The 19,232-nt window shown below is 45.1% G+C and overlaps 1 protein-coding gene across 5 annotated transcripts in view; it reads left to right on the forward strand.

Annotated features, from left to right (window-relative positions):
* The window catches only part of tln2b (talin 2b), a 323,891-nt gene that overhangs the window by 294,541 nt on the left and 10,118 nt on the right, over positions 1–19,232 (forward strand). For all 5 annotated transcript variants that reach the window (XM_063070979.1, XM_063070978.1, XM_063070977.1 and 2 more), the window contains 5 exons: positions 507–612; positions 15,826–15,950; positions 17,416–17,541; positions 17,635–17,697; positions 18,928–19,110. In XM_063070979.1, coding sequence (XP_062927049.1) covers positions 507–612; positions 15,826–15,950; positions 17,416–17,541; positions 17,635–17,697; positions 18,928–19,110 — 603 coding nt within the window. The remainder of the gene's footprint in view (positions 1–506; positions 613–15,825; positions 15,951–17,415; positions 17,542–17,634; positions 17,698–18,927; positions 19,111–19,232) is intronic.

Here is a 19,232-nt window from a genome sequence, read left to right on the forward strand (position 1 = left end):
AAGAAGGCACACGTTTAAGGTGCTAGGAGAAACATATAGGGGGGAATGTCAAAAGTCATGTTCTTATGCAGAGAGTAGTAGGTGGATGCCAGAGGCGGTGGTAGAGAAAGAAATATTAGGGACACCTAAGATGTTCTTAGATAGGCAGGCAGATTGATGTAAGTAAATGGAGACTTTTGGGGGAGGGTAGCATTAGATCAGGGGTTCCCAACCTGGAGTCTACAGACCACTTGTTTCATGGTATTGGTCCAAGGCATGAAATAGGTTGGGGTCTAGGTTAGATTGATCTTGTGGAAGAGTAAAAGGTTGGCACAACGTCATGGGTGGAAGGAACTGTACTGTGCTGGACTGTTCTATGTAAGTGTTAATTCTCTGTTCTATGTAAGTCTGAATTCTCAGAAGTCCTGATCATTCTGTTTATACTTAGCTTTGTAAACCCATCATCACTTTTTCCGTGCTATTTAACCGTTGGAGAATGTCGAAAGTCTGGCTTTGCTTTGAAACAGGTTGTTCAGAAGCCCACAGCCGAGCAGAAGCTTCAGTTGTCTGCGTACTCGAAGCGCGTTGCAGCTGCCGTCACCGAACTGATCCAGTCAGCCGAAGCCATGAAAGGTCAGCATGGGGTCGGGGTTGAGAGCTCTAGGTCCTATGGCCCAGGTAGCAATGCACTCAGTTCTTCCCAAGCTCCCAGTTTAAATTTACTTTTGAGACTGAAAACATGCATTTCTCTAATGTGGGAAACATTCTAAAGGCACTTGCATGTAAGTAGATAATGTTGCTGTACAGAGAAGGGGCATTTTTCCCTTTTTCATCTGTGCGTGCAGAGTCTCCTCCTTAATGGCAGTTTCAGACTCATTTAACGTTTTTGAATCTATCTATCATGAATCACAGAAGGTTCAACTTGACTATTTTTGTTCCTTTCTCTATTTAAAAAGCCTAGAATCCTATCTGCTTTTAACAACTTTCTTTACTGCCTTGTCACCATCGATAATTTATGGACATGAACTCTATCATGTTCGATCTTTTACTCCTCTCAAACCGAGTCTCCTGGTTTATGTTGACGCAGCAGACTGTTACTTTGCAGTTCTCAGTACTAAGTTTCATTTGCTACTTCTTTACTGGCCTATCGATATGTCCGTAATAACTATTGTTATCCTTTGCACAGTTCACACACTTGCAGGTTCTCTATTAGCTGCCGATTTGGGATGTGTGCCCCAGACAGCCTTAAAAAAAGTGTTTGATAAAAGTGTTCCTAATACTGACCCCAATGGGTCAGTGTACCCTGTCCACTGCTGCAGGTTTGGCAAGTGACTCACTCAGCCAGTTTACTGTCCATGGTGCTGCTGCAGGCCCGTTTATTCCCTGGGCGTCAGCCTATGAGGTAGCATTTTTATTGAGTACGTTTGTAAGTACATACAGTACATTGATCACATTTCCCTGATCTTCAACCTGTCTCTGCGTGACTTTCACTATTCACCAAAATTATGGGAAGTGATGCAAATTCTACTCTGTACCTTGTACCTTCTGAAAAGTTATTCTTGATCTGTTCCATTTTCAGTCCTCGTTTTGTGGATTTCCAATTCTAACAAATTTCCTTAGTTTACAAAAAGTTATTTTAGTGCCTCCCTCTGTTCTTCTGTAGTTGAAATCCATGGCCTGACCTATTATCTTTCTCAACCCAAAATGCTGTTTCTTTTACCATTCTGAGTTACTCTAGCAAATCATCCAATTGCTCAAATCTCTCATTCCTTGGCATTGTGCCAGTATCAGTCCTATGCCCGCTCAATATGAATGAACCAAGTGCAGCCATTATCCCTGACTTCTGCCTTAACCTCAGAATATCAGGGTTTGTTTTTTCACTCCATGCCCCAGCTTAATAAGCTTGAGAGCCTAAAAACTACATAGATGGATTAACCAGATTTACCTTCCATTTTCCAAATAATGAAAATCATTCAATCTCAAATGAGGGAGCGGAACATAATTCCAATTGAAGTGAGTTTGCAAAGTGAGGGATTGTCCCTCAGGACAGGAGTGTAACTGCCTCTGTTAAAATATTTTCCATCTTGATTTCCCTGTCAGTGTATTTCCATTTAAAATCTCACTCTGCCACCCTATAATGGTGTTCCCCAGGATCCTCTCACTGCCTGTCCCACTCCCTGTGTTCCCCGCCAGAGGTGACACTGGAGTGCCTTCACTGTTTGTCACACTGTCACTGTGTTCCCTTAGCATTGGTGATACCAGAGCCCCCACACTGTCACTTTTACTGTGTTGTGCTGCTGGTGGTCCTATCTTTGGCATCTCTGTTACACTGTCCTGCTGGCCAGAACTGGTGATTTCAGTCAGAGCTGCCAGTGTTCAACCCCGTCTTGGAGAGGTGCATGTGTGCTGCAGATGACGGAGTTTTGCTACGTACTAAATGACAGCTGGCACGCCATCCATTCTGATCCAACGGCGAGTCCAGTTAATTCCACTGAGGGGTGGGAGCCGGACTCGTACGCTGCTCTGAGTGCTCATTCCTAACTGGAATGTGTAAAGAGCTGTGTAAATTGTCTCTCTGCGTATGGAGCCAATGCACGTGGGTGGAGAGGTCCTCGGGCATTGGGCCAGGTTTACCAGCTGCCATAGTGGGACTGATTGGACAAGTCCCTGGTGACAGTCCACTGGAAACAACTGTAAGTCAATTTAAACAGAACACATGGGATGAACGGGAGTGTCAAAGTTATCATCTTTCACTGACTACGTTGTCCTGCTTTTATCGGAAGACTGCTCTGGATTCATTCATTCATATTTGGAGTCTCTAACTTAAACCTGCAGCATGTTCCCCCCATAGGTTTACAGGATCGCTTTTCCTCTGAAGCATAGAGGCAGGGAGTCACTCTGAGCATGTTAACAGGAGATTCACATGCCCTTCCTGCCAGTTTGCATTTGTTCTCTAATGTTTTATATTTTTTTGGATTAACTCTTTGCCAAATGAATAATATTCCTATTCTCCCCTCCAAACCCTGCCTTTCAATAACTCTTTCTATTATTTTCCTTCCATCCCCTCTGCTCCCAAGTGCAGTTTTTCATGACCTTTGTAATGAGTTATGGGAATGGCCACTGTGAAGGTCCAGATAGGCCGAGATTGAGCACTGAGCAGGGGATGTTGAGAGGGGATTTAACCAGCAGTGTTCAAGATAATGTGGAGACAAATATGTTCCTGTTGGTGAGAGGGTCAGGAGCCCAAGAACTACAGTGTATAATATAGAACCGAGCATGATGCAGGGAGGGGACTTAATACAGCTTTGGGCTTCCATCTGGAATGTATTGCCTGGTGGATTTCTGCAGGCGGACCTATATGGCTTTTATAGGATGTGTTCTGGAAATAACAGAAATTGTAGGGCTACAGGAAAATGGTGAAGAGGGGCAATGTTGGTCCAGAGAATCAGCCTTGATTCAGAAAGCTAAATAGCCACTTCCTGTGTAGTCACCTTACTGTGATATTGTGGTTTCCTTCACCCTGCAACCTCATTAACAGCTTCCTAATGTTTGAAGCTGAAAACATCCTTCCTTTATTAGTATAAAGGAGGAAGGAAAGTAATTGGATATTCTAGAAAATCATAATTGAGTGGTTTTATGAAAAAGAAATGGGGTCTGACAAATTTTTTGGTGTCCTTTTATGATGTAGTGAGTAAAGTGATAAGCAAGAGTCCAGTGATTTGACCTTTAAAGGCAGCCAGTGCCTCAGCGTTCCAGAATCCTGGCCTCACGTAGCCCCTGAGCAATGGTCCAGGTGGCTGTCTCATCCGGTCTTTTGAGGCAGTTGTGGTCAGGATGATCATAGTACAAAGCTGGAAGGTTGGGAAGCCTTAAACAACCAAAAGAAAGTAACTAAAAAAAAAGCAGTAACGAGAGAAAAGATGCATTATAAAAGATTTTTTCAGATGCATGAAGAGTGAAAGAGAGGCAAGAGTGGACATCAGAATGTTGGAAAATGATGCTGAAGAGATAGTAATAGGGAACAAGGAAATAGCAGCTGAACATCAATATTCACTGTGGAAGACACGATCACCATTCCACAGATTCGAGTGTCTCAGGGAGCACAAGTTTAGTGTAGTTGCCTTTAAAAAGGAGAAGTTGCTTGGGAGATAAATAAGTCACTTAAACCAAATGGACTGTATCCCAGGATTCTGAAAGAAGTAGCTGAAGAGATTGTGGAGGCATTAGTAATGATCTTTCAAGACTCACTTGGTTCTGGAGGACTGGAAATTGGTAAATGACATTTCACTCTTTAAGGAGGGAGAGAGGAAAAACACAGAAAATTATTGGCCAGTTAGCTTGACATTATTAAACATGAGGTTTCAGGATACTCGGGAGGCACGGGAGAAAATAGGCTGAAATCACCATGGTTTCCTTAAGGGGAAATCTTGCCTGGCAAATAAATTGTTGGAATTCTTTGAGGAAGTAAAAGGCAGGATAGACAAAGAAGAGTTGGTGGATTTTTTTACTTGGATTTTCAGAAGGGCTTTGACAAGATGCCACTCATGAGGCTACAGGATAAATTAAGAGCCCATGGGATTACAGGAAAGATACTAGCATGGACGGGAAATAGGCTGACTAGCAGAAGGCAAAAGTGGGAATGAAGGGGACATTTTCTGGTTGACTGTCGGTGATTAGTGGTATTCTTGAAAGGGTTGGTATTGGGTCTGCTAATTTTCACATTATATGTGAAAGACCTGGCTGATGGCATTGAATTGATGGTTTGTACCAAGTTTGTGGATGATACTAAGAAAGGTGGAGGGGCAGGCAGTATGAGGAAGCAGTGTATCTGCAGGAGGATTTAGAAAGATTAGGAAAATGGGCAAAGAAGTGATGGATGGATTACAATGTAGGGAAGTGTATGGTCACACGTTTTGGTAGATGAAGGCGTAGACTATTTTCTAAATGAGGAGTGAATTCAGAAATCAGATGAGCAAAGGGACGTGAGAGTTGAGGTGCAGGATTCCCAAAAGCTTAGCTTGCTGGTTAAAGCGGTGGTAAGGAAGGCAAATGCAATATTAGCATTGATTTTGAGAAGACGAGAATATAAAAGCAAGGATGTAATTCTGAGGCATAGCTCAAATCACTTTTGGAATATTGTGAACAGTTTTGGGGCGCGTATCTAAGAAAGGCTGTGCTGGCATGAGAGCAGGTCCAGAGGAGGTTTGTGTGAATGATTTGGGGAAAGGATTGATGTGTGGGGAGTGTTTGATGGTTCTGAGCCTGTACTCACTGCAGTTTAGAAGAATGAAGGGGGATTTTATTGAAACCTAATGAATATAGATAGAGGGAATATGAGGATGATGTTTCAAATAGTGGGAGAGTCTAGGACCAGAGGGCACAGCCTCAAAATAGAAGTACATCCTTTTGGTACAGAGATGAGAAGGAATTTCTTTAGTCAGAGGATAGTGAATCTGTGGAATACAGTGCCACAGGTGGCTGTGGAGGTCAAGTCAATGGGTATATTTAAAGGGTTGGATAGGTTCTTAATGAGTCAGGACATCAAAGGTTACAGAAGGAGGCAAGAGAATGAGGTTGAGAGCAGGAGAATAAATCAACCCTGATTGAATGGTGTAGACTCAATAAGCCAACTGGCCGGATCCAGCTTCTATATCTTGTGGGTGAGAATGAAATGTGTTGATTTCCTGCTCTTTACTACTGGGTGTTTTATATAGGCCCCCCAGTACTAACAGGGACATTGAGGAGCAGGTAGGGAGGCAGATTCTGGAATGGTGCAATAATAATAGGATTGTTGTGATGGGAGATTTTAACTTTCCTAATATTGACTGGCGTCTTCTTAGAGCAAGGGGCTTAGATGGGATGGAGTTTGTTCGGTGTGTTCAGAAAGGTTTCCTAACGCAATATGTAGGTAAGCCCACTGGAGGAGAGGCTGTACTTTATCTGGTATTGGGAAATGAACCTGGTCAGATGTCATATCTCTTGGTGGGAGCATTTTGGAGGTAGTGATCACAACTCTCTCCTTTACCATAACACTGGAGAGGGATAGGAGACAATTTGGGAAAACATTTATTTGGGTAGGGGGGAATATGATGCTATTAGGCAGGAACTTGGCAGCATAAATTGGAAGCAGATGTCCTCAGGAAATGCATGGCAGAAGCGTGGGAACATGCTTCAGGGAATGTTCAGGGAACATTTGCATGGCATTCCATTGAGGCAGGGAAAGGATGGTTGGGTAAAAGACCCATGGTGTACAAGGAAGTGGAAAATCTAGTTAAGAGAAAAAGAAAAGCTTATGAAAGGTTCAAGAAACTAAGTATGAATAGAGTTCTAGAAAATTACAAGATTGCCAGGAATGAAATTAGGAAAGCTAGAAGGGGCCATGAGAAGGCCTTGGTGGACAGGATTAAGGAAAATCTCAAGACATTCTACAAGTACGTGAAGAGCAAGAGGATGAGCCGTGTGAGAATTGGACCAATCAGGAACGAGAATGGAAACGTGCATGGAGTCAGGGGAGGTAGCGGAGGCACCTAATGAATACTTTGCTTCGGTATTCACCAGGGAAAGGGACCTTGGCATTTGAGAGGATGACTTACAGCGGACTAAAATGCTTGAGCATATAGACATTAAGGAAGAGGATGTACTGGAGCTTTTGAAAAGCATTAAGTTAGATAAGTCATTGGGACCAGATGAGATATACCCCAGGCTACTGTGGAAAGTGAGGGTGGAGATTGCTGAGCCTCTTGCGATGATCTTTGCATCATCAATAGGGACGGGAGCAGTACCAGAGGACTGGAGGGGTGCAAATGTTGTTCCCTTGTTCAGAAAAGGGAGTAGAGATAACTCAGGAAATTGTAGACCAGTAAGTCTTACTTCAGCGGTGGGCAAGTTGTTGGAGAAGATCCTGAGAGTCATAATCTGATTAGGGATAGTCAGCATGGCTTTGTCAAGAGCAGGTCGTGCCTTACAAGCCTGTTTGAATTCTTGATGATGGTATTACGTAGATAATGGGAGAGCAGTGGATGTCGTGTATATGGATTTCAGTAAGGCATTTGATAAGGTTCCCTATGCAAGGCTCATTCAGAAAGTAAGGAGGCATGGGATCCAAGGAGGCCTTGCTTTGTGGATCCAGAATTGGCTTGCTCACAGAAGGCAAAGAGTGGATGTAGATGGTTTATATTCTGCATGGAGGTCAGTGACCAATGGTGTTCTGCAGGGATCTGTTCTGGGACCCCTTCTCTTCGTGAATTTTATAAATGACCTAGATGAGGAAGTGGAGGGATGGGTTAGTGAATTTGCTATGACACAAAGGTTGTGGATAGTGTGGAGGGCTGTCAGAGGTTACAGCGGGACATCGATAGAATGCAGAACTGGGCTGAGAAGTGGCAGATGGACTTCAACCCAGATAAGTGTGAAGTGGTTAATTTTGGTAGGTCAAATTTGAAGACAGAATGTAGTATTAATGGTAAGACTCTTGGGAGTGTAGCGGATGAGAGAGGTCTTGGGGTCCAAGTCCATAGGACACTCGAAGCTGCTGCGCAGATTGACAGTGCTGTTAAGAAGGCATATGGTGTGTTGACATTCATCAACCATGGGATTAAGTTCGAGAGCCATGAGGTAATGTTACAGCTATACAAGACCTTGATCAGACCCCACTTGTACTGTTTTCAGTTGTGGTCACCTCACTACAGGAAGGATGTGGATATTAGAAAATAGAAACATAAAAAACTTACAGCACAGTACATAAAAAGAGTGCAGAGGAGACTTACAAGGATGTTGCCTGGATTGGAGAGCATGCCTGTTGCCTTATGCGAATAGATTGAGTGAACTTGGCCTTTTCTCCTTGGAGCAACGGGAGGATAAGAGGTGACCTGATAAGATGATGAGGGGCATTGATCGTGTGGGTAGCCAGAGGCTTTTTCCCAGGGCTGAAATGGCTAACATGAGGGGTCATAGATTTAAGGTGCTTGGAAGTAACTACAGAGGGGATGTCAGGGGTAAGTTTTTCATACAGAGTGGTGGGTGCGTGGAATGCACTGCCAGCAAAGGTGGTAGAGGTGGATACAATAAGGTCTTTTAAGAGCCTCTTAGATAGGTACATGGAGCTTAGAAAAATAGAGGGCCAGGCACTAGGGAAATTCTAGGCCATTTCTAGAGTGGGTTATATGGTTGGCACAATATTGTGGGCCGAAGGGCCTGTAATGTGCTATGTTCACAGATTTGGAATGCCCAAAGGAGATTTACAGGTAATAAATTATTTTTTGAAGTGTAGGCAGTGTCACAGCCTGCAAACGCGAAGCATGCTCTCAGGAACAGCTCTAGTATACATGACAAACAAGAGAAAATCTGCAGATGCTGGAAATCACAGGAATACACACAAAATACTGGAGGAACTCAGCAGGCCAGGCAGCATCTATGGAAAAGAGTAAACAGTCAGTGTTTCAGGTGAAGGGCCTCAGCCTGAAAAGTTGATTGTTTACTCTTTTATCATAGATTCTGCCTAGCCTGCTGAGTTAATCCAGCATTTTGTGTGTACGTGACTGCTGTTTTGGTAGAGGAATAAATGCTGAATGTACTCCCGCACAATTAGTGTCCCTATCATTTACGTTCATTACAAGACCTGCAGAGTTACAGTTTAAAGTCTGATCTCAGAAATGGCAACCTGAAATGGTACAGAACTGCCACAGCACTGCTCACTGGAGTCTCAGCTGGGAATCAATGCACAGGTCTCCAGCTTGAAGCTGTGATCGAGGGGTGAACGGCTTGTGGACCAGTGCCTCTTCCATGTGCTTCAGTTTGCTGACAAGCATCTCAGAGGAACATCCGTTCCACTACAACATTTTACACTGTAGAGCTTGTCAACTGCTGAACTTGTGACCAAAGGAGAATTGTTGGTCACAGTCAGACATTCCTGGCTGTGCAACAGGGCACATCAAAATAACCTCTGTGTAAGTAATCCTGTTTTGGCTCCCTGCCTTTCAGTCCTGTAGTCTTAATCACTCCAGTGGGCCTGTGCACTGTATGGAGAAGCAGAGACACGAAGTAAGGCCAGTGATGTTGTGGGGATGGAACTGGACTCTCTGACGGTGGTGTCTGAAAAGAGGATGCTGTCCAAGTTGCATGCCATCTTGGTCAATGTCTCCCATCCACTACATAATGTACTGGGTGGGCACAGGAGTACATTCAGCCAGAGACTCATTCCACCGAAATGCAGCACAGAGCGTCATAGGAAGTCATTCCTGCTTGTGGCCATCAGACTTTACAACTCCTCCCTTGGAGGGTCAGACACCCTGAGCTGATAGGCTGGTCCTGGACTTATTTCCATCTGGCATAATTTACATATTACTATTTAACTATTTATGGTTCTATTACTATTTATTATTTATGGTGCAACTGTAACGAAAACCAATTTCCCTCGGGATCAATAAAGTATGACTATTAATTGCAGGTGTTTGGCCTGATTAATCCAGTGCTCCTGAGCCTGCAATAGTCAGCGTCCTTCATCAGCTTCACCCTGCTAACCAAGACACGTATCCTGTGTGTCCTGTCATCTGCCTCTACTACCTGCTGAGAATCTTTGACATGTATGCCAAAAGTCCTCACTTCTTCAGTGGTTCTGGCCTTGTTACCATTCATTCTGAATGTCCAAGCCCTAGTAGTTATTTCAAGATGCATCAGCTCACTTTTTTCAGCATTTTACCATTGCCCTGCCCCCCTTACCAACTCATCCATGTCCGCCTGAAACAGTTTTTGTTTCATCTGTGATCCTGCTGATCACAGCTCTATTCAGAGCAGTGTTGTACCCGAGGAACCAGGGCTTGGGGCCTTTTTTGTTTGTTATACACATTAACGATTTGAACATGAACATGAACAGTGAATTTGCAGATGACACAAAATGGATTGTGTTGTTGGTAGTAAGGAGGATGATATGGCAAAATGGTAGTGCAAAAGTTCAATGAGCAAAGTAAATTTATTATCAACGCACATGTATGTCACCCTGAGATTAATTTTCTTGTGGGTGTTCATTGTAAATACAGAGAAACAAAAGAATCAATGAAAAAAAACTGAACATCACAGAGGTGGACAAACAACCAATGTACAAAAGACAGCAAAACTGTGCAAATACAGAAAAGAAGAAAATAATAATAATTAGTAAATAAGCAATAAATATCAAGAGGACGAGTTGTAGAGTCCTTAAAAGTGAGTCCGTAGGTTGTGGAATCAGTTCAGTGTCGGGTTGAGTGAGGTTATCCCCTCTGGTTCAGGAGCCTGATGGTTGAGGGGTAACAACTGTTCCTGAACCTGGTGGTGTGGAACCTGAGACTCCTGTACCACCTCCTTGATGGCAGCAGCAAGAAGAGAGCGTGGCCTGGGTGGTGGGGGTCCCGGATGATGGATGCTGCTTTCCTGCGACAGTGCTCCTTGTTGGCGAGGGTTTTACCTGTGATGGACTGGGCTGCATCCACTACTTTTTAAGGTTTTTCCATTCACAGAATTGGAAGTTAATGCTGACAAGTGTGAAGTGATCTATTTGAGAGGACCGTTAAGCATAAGGCACACAATCAATGCAGAGTCGTCAAGAATACTTGGGAACAGAAGGACTACTGTATACCTTTGTAGATTCCAGAAGGTGGCAGCACAAGTCACAGCATAGAATTTAAAAGCAGGGAGTCTTGGTGCAACCTGATATGTCGTTGGTTAGGCTGCTGCTTAATTTTTGGTTCTGGATTGTGGGATGGATGTGACTTCTGGAGAATGGAAAGGAGATTCATCAGACATTGCCTGAGAGAGAGAGCCTGGTTTTCCCTACAGCAGAGAAGGCTGAGGGGGGACCTGAGAGATATGTACAAAATTACAGTCAAGTATTGTCTGCCTAAGAGTGATGGAGGCAGGAGCTCTTACTTCATTAAATGATTATCTAGGTGAGCGCTTGAATCACTGAGGTATAAGAGGTTACAGGTGAATTGTCGTAGACAGCGCCGGAGGGCGTCACTGTAGATAGCGTCGTAGGGTGCCACGGTGATGTAGCGGTTAGCGCAACGGTCTTGCAGCTCAGGCAATCGAAATTCATGCTTCAGTTCCGGAGTCCTCTGTAAACAAGTCTGTACATTCCTTCCCCTGTGCGAGCGGGACTTCCTCTGGATCCTCCGGTTTCCTTCCACAATCCTAAGATGTACCAGGAGTAGGTTAACCGGTCGTTGTAAGTTGCCCTGTGATCCGGCTGGGGTTAAGCAGCACGGCTGAACTAGCCACCTGTACCGTGGTGTATCTCGAAATAAAACCGCGTTCGGTGTGGACCTTTCGATCCACCATGTCCATGCCAATTGCCCGCCTTAACCGGTCCAACTGCACACATACCCTTGTGAGCCTGTCTGCATGTCTCTTAAATGGGACAGTTGTATCTGATTCCAGCAGCTCCTCAGGCAGTGAGTTCCACTGTTCAAAAATAACTCCCCCACCCCCCCCCCCCATCTCAGTTGCCCTTCTCTTCCCTTGAATGGTGCTGCAGTTTGTCAGGAGTGGATTCAGGGAGAACAGCAAGAACAAAATGAGTTACATTTGTTTTAAAGTTTCTCATTTTTGGGATATTTAACCGTTTATTTCACTGCAAAGCACTGAAGCCTCTGGCAGGTGTGGTCACTAATGAAGTAAATAATTTGTTAATTTCATTTGAGAGAGAATTGGTTGGGTGGGGTGGTGTTGATGGGACCATCCTGTGAACTGTACCACTCTGGGCAACAGGAGCTCTTTAAAATAACTGTTCAGTTAATGGAGTTATAGAGCTTCACACTACAGCACTACCTAGTACCATTGACCTGCTCCTGGCCCTACATACCCCTCCCATCCATGTACGTATCCAACCCTCTGTTAAATGTTGAAATCGCCCCCTCATACACCACTCCCGTTGGTGGCTGATTCCACACTCTCACCATCCCCTGAATGAAGAATTTCACCCTCATGTTCCCCTTAAACATTTCACCTTTCATCATTAGCCCATGACCTCTAAGTTATAGCCTCACCCAACCATAGTGGGGGAAAAAGCCTGCTTGCATTTACCCTATCTATATTCCTCATAATTTTGTAACACCTCTATCAAATCTTCGCTCGATCTTCTACGTTCTAAGGAATGAAGTCCTAAACTATTCAATCTCTCCTTTATAACTCAGGTCTTCCAGTCCTTGCAACTTGCTTGTAAATTTTCTCTGTAGTTTTTTCAATTTTACTTGCATCATTCCAGTAGGTACGTCACTAGAATTGCACACAGTGCTCTGAATTAGTCCTGAACAACATCTTATACAATTTCAATGTAACATCCCTATTTCTGTACTTAATACTTTGACTTATGAAGGCCAGTGTGCCAAAAGCTGTTTTCACAACCCGTGACACCACTTTCAAGCATTTATGGGTCCAGATTCCCAGATCCTTCTGTCATGCTGCATTCCTTGGTGCCCTGCCACTCACTGTGCAGGTCCTAACCTGGTTTGTCCTCCCAAAATACAACACCTCACACATCTGCATTAAATTGAATCTGCCACTTTTCAGCCCGTTTTTCCAGCTGGCTGCGTGTTTTGATAGCCTTCTTAATTGTCCTCTATGCCCCAACCTTGGTGTCATCCACAAATCTGCTTATCCAGTTTACCATATTATCATCTGGATTATTGATGTCAAACCACAACGAACCCAGCTACGATCCCTGGGCACACCACTAGTCACAGGGCTCCAGTCAGAGAGCCAATCATCTACAGCCACTCTTCAACCTCTCCGGCAAAGCCAATGTCAAATCCAATTTACTTAACTCATCCTGAATGCCAAGCAACTGAACCTTCTCGACCAACCTCCCTTATAGGACCTTGTCAAAGGCCTTTTTAAAATCCATGTAGACTGCATGCATTGACTTTCCTCCTTCAGGTTTCCTGATAATCTCCTCAAAAAATGGTAAGAATGGTTAGATGTGACATACCGCACACAAAGCCATGTTGATTATCCATAATTAGGCCCTGTTTAACTAAATAATTATCTATCCTTTCCCTTAGATTACCCTCCAGTTACTCACTACTGACATCAGGCTCACCCGCCAATGATTTCCATCTGTCTGTGGCCCTTTTTTGCTTTTCCTGGCAAATACTTAATTGCCTTTCAAAAGCTATTTTTGAAATATCTTTCTTTTCAGTATGCTTCAACTTTTTTTTTAATTGTAAGGCCATAAGATATTGGAACAGAATTAGGATATTCAGCCTATCAAGACTACTCTACCATTCAATCATGGCTGATTTATTTTCCCTCTCCACCACATTGTTCTCTCTCCTCCACTTAACACCACTAGTCACCAGCAGCTAACCAGAAAAGTCTCCCTTTATTACCAGTCTTTGCCTCTGCCAGTCAGCCAATGTCCTGTCTGTCCCATTATTCTTCCTGGAATACCAGGGCCTCTGTTCTTTTTAGCAGCCTCATGTGCAGTACCTTGTCAAAGTTTTCTGAAAATCCAAGTAAACAATATCCACTGACTCTCCTTTATTTATTCTGCCTGTTGCTTCCTTAAAGAATTCCAACTGATTTGTCAGGCAAGGTTTCCCCTCAAGGAAACCATGCTGACTTTGGCCTATTTTATCATGTGCCTCTAAGTACCCCTGAAACCTCATCCTTAATAATAGACTCCAACGTCTGTCCAACCACTGAAGTCAAGGCTTATAATTTCCTGTCTTTTGCCCCTCAGCCTTCCTAAAGAGTGGAGTGACAGTTGCGATTTTCCAGTTCTCAGAACCAATCCAGAATCTGGTGATTCTTGAAAGATCATTACTAATGCCTCCACAATCTCTTCAGCCACCTCTTTCTGAACCCTGGGGTTGTAGTCCATCTGGTCCAGCAACACATCTCCTTCTAGATATTTCAACTTCGCAAGCACCTTCTCTGTAGTAATAGCAACTGCCTCACTTTTGCCTCCTGATGCTCAAAGACTGACACAAAATACCTTTTCAGTTTATTAGCAATTTCTCTCTTCCCCATGACCACCTCTCCAGTGTCATTTTCCAACAGTTGGATGTCCACTCTTGCCTCTCTAACATTCTTCATATATCTGAAAAAATTTTTGGCATCCTCTTTTATATTATAGGCGAACTTATCTTCCTATTTCATCTTTTCTCTCCATATTGCTTTATTAGTTGCCTTCTGTTGTTTTTAAAAACTTCCCAATCCTCTTGCTTTTGTGATGTTGCATGCCCTCTCTATTGCTTTTATGCTGTCTCGGACTTTCCTCATCTGCCACGGTTGCCTCGTCTTCCCTGTAGAATGCAGTTTCTTTACTACAGCTTTCAAATTGCTTCCAGAAACCTCTGCCATTGCCGCTCTACCATCATCCCTGCTCATGTTCCCTTCCAGTCAACTTTGGCCAGCTCCTCTCTTGGGCCTTTTGTAGTTGCCTTTACTCAGTTGTAATACTATTATATCCAATTTTAGCTTGCCTATCTCAGACTGCAGGATGAATTCTATCATAATATGATCACCACCTCCTGAAGGTTCCTTTACTTTAAGCTCCCTAATCAAATCTGGTTCTTTACATCACATCCAATAGAGAATTGTCTTTTCTTTCGTGGGCTCAACCACAATCGGCTCTAGAAAGCCACCTAGGTTTTCTACAGATTCCTTCTCTTGGGATCTGCTACCAACTTGATTTTCCTAATTAATAGAAAACGTGTAGAGTAGGAGTGGTGGATCTCTGGCATGAGAAAGAAATGTAGTGACACTCTTGATACTTTAAACCCTACCCATAATTGAAAGATACATAATGATTATCTTTACTGCCAAATGAAGCATATTTTTTTTACAACCAGACAGCAGTAAGATGTTTTCATTGGAAACATTCATTCTGGCTTGGCGCCAGCTAGACAGTTGCAGGAACACATCATGGGAAACCCTTACATTTTGAAACCCTTGCAGATCTGGTTCACAATGAATGAGGTTGGGGCACACACTCCCTTTCACAGAAATTGGTCTTTGATTTGGATAGTAAACAGTTGGGCCAATTGGCATTGGCTTTTGCTCTGCTTACATTTTTCTTCTGTTTGTGAGTGAGCACGGTAAACACAGTCTGTAGTTCAGTGCCACCGTGAATATTTATTTCTCACAGTGTGAATTGTGTGGAATGCACTTCCAGAGGTGCTGGTAGGGGCTGATACAGGATGTTTAAGAGACACTTGAATAGGTAGATGGATGAAAGAAAAGCAGAGGTCTATCTGGGGGGGAAGAGTTAGTTTAATCTTGGTGCAGGTTAAAAGACTGACACAACATCGTGAGCTGAAGGGCCTGTTTGTTCTGTGCTATACTTTTCTATGTTCTAAGTGTCTTTTTAAAAGGTTAATATCAATTTTTGAACAGCTTTTCTAAAATCCTTCATCTTTTTGCACTGTTCGTTGTACTTTTATTCAGAGTGAAAATAATGAATGCACATAAGTAAGCAACAGGATTCGTCCTTTTTCCTAAAAAAAACATGATTACTGTTTCTAATTCGCTAATCAAAGATGATCTCAGTTCCAAATTACAATGGTACACGAGAGAAAATTTGAGAAGTGTGTCGTCACATGCTCTCTGAGAGATTTGCCAGTTCTGAATATGAAGAGACCCTGGGGCTATTTCAGTGAGTTCATTAGAGGTGTGGGAATTGTGTTCTCAGGTGCAGACCAGTTGGGTGGGGAAAGGGCCAGTGAATGAGGTTGGGGCACACACTCCCTTTCACAGAAATTGGTCTTTGATTCTAACCCACCTCCAATCAAAGGTAGTTTAAGCACCAAACACTTAAACCGATATTTGAGAACCCAGTCAGGAGGATTTCACGAAACGTTTTGCCTTCCGCAGGCATAGAGTGGGTGGATCCTGAAGATCCAACAGTTATTGCAGAGGCAGAGCTGCTGGGAGCCGCGGCGTCCATCGAGGCTGCTGCCAAGAAACTGGAGCAGCTGAAACCAAGGGCCAAGCCCAGGGTGAGTAACAGGCCTTGTGCCCAAAGACCGGGCATTCACGCCATGCACTGTAACTGCTCAAACATGAACCTGTATAGTTTAGTGTGGATCTCCAGACTGTCCCGTCCACTGGTTGCCACAGTTGTCCTCGGCTGTTCTCAGCCATTGCTGTCATACCACAGCTTGTACTGGGGATGTGATATTAGGCGTGTATCTTTACCTCTCGGAGCTGAATAAAATGTCGATGCTTCCTGCAAGACGCTGTGTGATATGTTTGATATATTAGGTTGTTACTAAAGTCAACTATATATCAAACATATTGCTATAGTGTCCTGCCCTGTCTCCTGGGTACAGAGATTTGTCACAGCAATAAAAAGGAATAGCAATTGGATGGTCTTTATTTCAGAGCAGAGGAAAAAAAAATTAGAGTAATTATGACTTGATTCCTGTGTAAGAAACCCAGTTAAACCTGCTGGCATTGTGTGCTCAAGGTGTGGAGGGCAACAGTTTATTTGTTGAGTTTAAAAGAGAAACTATACACAAAATAGTGCTGTGACTGGGACTATGTTATTCTATTCTGAAGATAGCAAGCACCTTAAAGAGAAGTCAGGTTATGATCATTTTCCGTGGAATGGCAGCATGAATTCGGACGAATGGGCTGCTGAACAAGTTGCTCTGTGTTGCGCTGTGGTGCCTGGGGACCTGTGCCACAGTAATCTGCAGTGCATGGGAGTTGTCATTATAGGCATAGTGCATGGGAGTTTGTTACACAAAGAACTGTCCTGCATGGGTCTTTCCAGTGAAGTGCATGGGGCTGTGGGGCTGTGGTGCCATGGTGCATGGGGCTCTGTCAAGCACAGATCTGCTGTACCAAGAAGCCAGATACAGTGTGTGCTGTTGTGCAGGGGAGTTTGCTGCAATGAGGAATGTTTTGCATGGAGTCTAGTGCAGTTGTAGATGCGATGCACAATCGATGTGCTGAGTCTTATGGAGTTTTGTCACATCTCTCTCCATTATTATGGGATACTGTGGCACTGTGTGCAGAGGCACATGGAGTCTGGCACGGCGTACCTGTTCACTGCACTGTTTTGTGCAGTGTATGGAGTCTGTCAGAGCATGTACAATGCACACTAGAGTTGGGTCAGTTGCCCTACACCAGCGTGTGTGGTAGTCCTCCACTTCCTCTGTGCACGGCTGTCTGGTGTCACTGACAGTCGGTCTCTCTGTGCCTCACTGCATGGGAGCCCGTCGTGTTTCTCCCTCCGGTGGGAGGGAGTCCGTGGCACAACGTGCAGTTTGCATAGGGTCTGTCACACCATGCACAGGGCTTCCTGGGCATCCAGAGCGTTGCATGTTAACAGTGTGTGGGCGCCAGTGAGGTATACTGTGCCTGGTGCTCTGGGTGCAACTTGCTGTACTGATTCTGCTCTGTGACATCTTTGCTTGTTGCCGGCTCTCTGTAATGAACTGTTCACTTCCTCTGTAGCAAGCAGATGAGACCCTGGACTTTGAGGAGCAGATTCTTGAAGCTGCTAAATCGATTGCGGCTGCCACCAGCGCATTGGTGAAGTCTGCTTCTGCCGCTCAGCGGGAGCTGGTTGCCCAGGGAAAGGTGAGTGAACAAATTCACTCTGCAGAAGCCATCCTGATTTCCTGCAGTTAAGTGCCACACAGGTTAACCGGAGTTTCTGTTATCTACCTGCAGGTGGGAGCTATCCTTGCCAATGCTGTGGATGACGGCCAGTGGTCGCAAGGTCTCATTTCTGCAGTAGGTGTTCTTTCTACAGTCTTGAGGGCTGAGTATATTGAACCATTTAAACTTCATGGTACTGTTGTGGATAGATTTCTTGCTTCCATTGTCCACTATCTTCTATAAGGTTCCTCCTTCAGCCTTTCCACCTATCACCTTCCAACTTCTTACTTCACCTCCCCTCCCCCCACCCACCTACCTTCCCCCGACTTGGTCTCACCCACCACCAGCCAGCTCGTTCTCCCTCCTTCCACCCCATCCCCACCTTCTTATTCTGACTTCCGTGCCCTTCCTTTCCAGTCCCGATGAAGGTTCTCAGCCCAAATCATCAACTGTTTATTCCCCTCCACAGATGCTGCCTGACTTGCTGAGTTCTTCCAATGTTGGCTAAGATTTCCAGTTAGATCACTACATGGGTGAGGGGCAGATGCAACCAGTGGGGGAAGGTGGTGAGTCTGAGGGAGGAGTGGAGGAGGAGGGGAACAAAGGGAGAGTGATCCTGGGTCTTCCAACGGGAGCGTGAAGGGAACGTGGAGATGGGTTTATCTGCAACCGGAAAATTCAGTATTCAAACCGTCAGCTACGACTTGGGTTCTGTGTCTCAGCATGCGGTCGTTTACTCAACTGCTGCTTCTTGGGGATGATCCTTCAGATTGTCATCAAAAAGTCCTTGATCATAAGATGTGTTTCCAGTCTGCAGTATTGAACCAATTGTGAACTCAGATCTCCTTCCAGGATGACTAACTACTGGTTGTAAATTTTCTCCCTCTCTTTCCCTGTCTGACTCCACTGTCTCCCCTCCCACACCTGCCTTCTCCCCCCCCACACCTGCCTTCTCCCCCCCCACACCTGCCTTCTCACCTCCCACACCTGCCTTCTCACCTCCCACACCTGCCTTCTCCCCTCCCACACCTGCCTTCTCCCCCCCCCACACCTGCCTTCTCCCCCCCCCACACCTGCCTTCTCCCCCCCCGCCAACACCGGCCCTCCCCCCCACACCTGCCTTCTGCCCCCCCACACCTGCCTTCTCCCCCCCAACACCTGCCTTCTCCCCCCCAACACCTGCCTTCTGCCCCCCCCCACACCTGCCTTCTCCCCCCCCCCCGACACCGGCCCTCCCCCCCCCACACCTGCCTTCTCCCCCCCCCCACACCGGCCCTCCCCCCCCCACTTCCACCTTGTCCTCTTGTCTCTCCCCCCAATTCCCACCCCGCCCTCTTCCCTCCCTCCCCCCATCCTCTCCCCCAGGCCCGGATGGTGGCTGCTGCAACAAGCAATCTGTGTGAGGCAGCCAACGCCTGTGTACAGGGTCACGCCAGCGAGGAGAAGCTGATCTCATCGGCCAAGCAGGTGGCCGCCTCCACCGCACAGCTGCTGGTGGCCTGTAAGGTGAAGGCGGACTCTGACTCAGAGGCAATGCAGCGGCTCCAGGTAAGTCGTGTCACTTCATTCGGCCCAGGACCCTCCCAGCTCACCCAGTGATCCACGTGATTCATCTCCACAAGTCAGTAGTTCCGTTTAATATCAGACAATGTATAAATATACAACCTGAA

The sequence above is a fragment of the Mobula hypostoma genome, chromosome 18, assembly GCF_963921235.1.
Source record: "Mobula hypostoma chromosome 18, sMobHyp1.1, whole genome shotgun sequence".
NCBI classification, from domain to species: Eukaryota; Metazoa; Chordata; class Chondrichthyes; order Myliobatiformes; family Myliobatidae; genus Mobula; species Mobula hypostoma.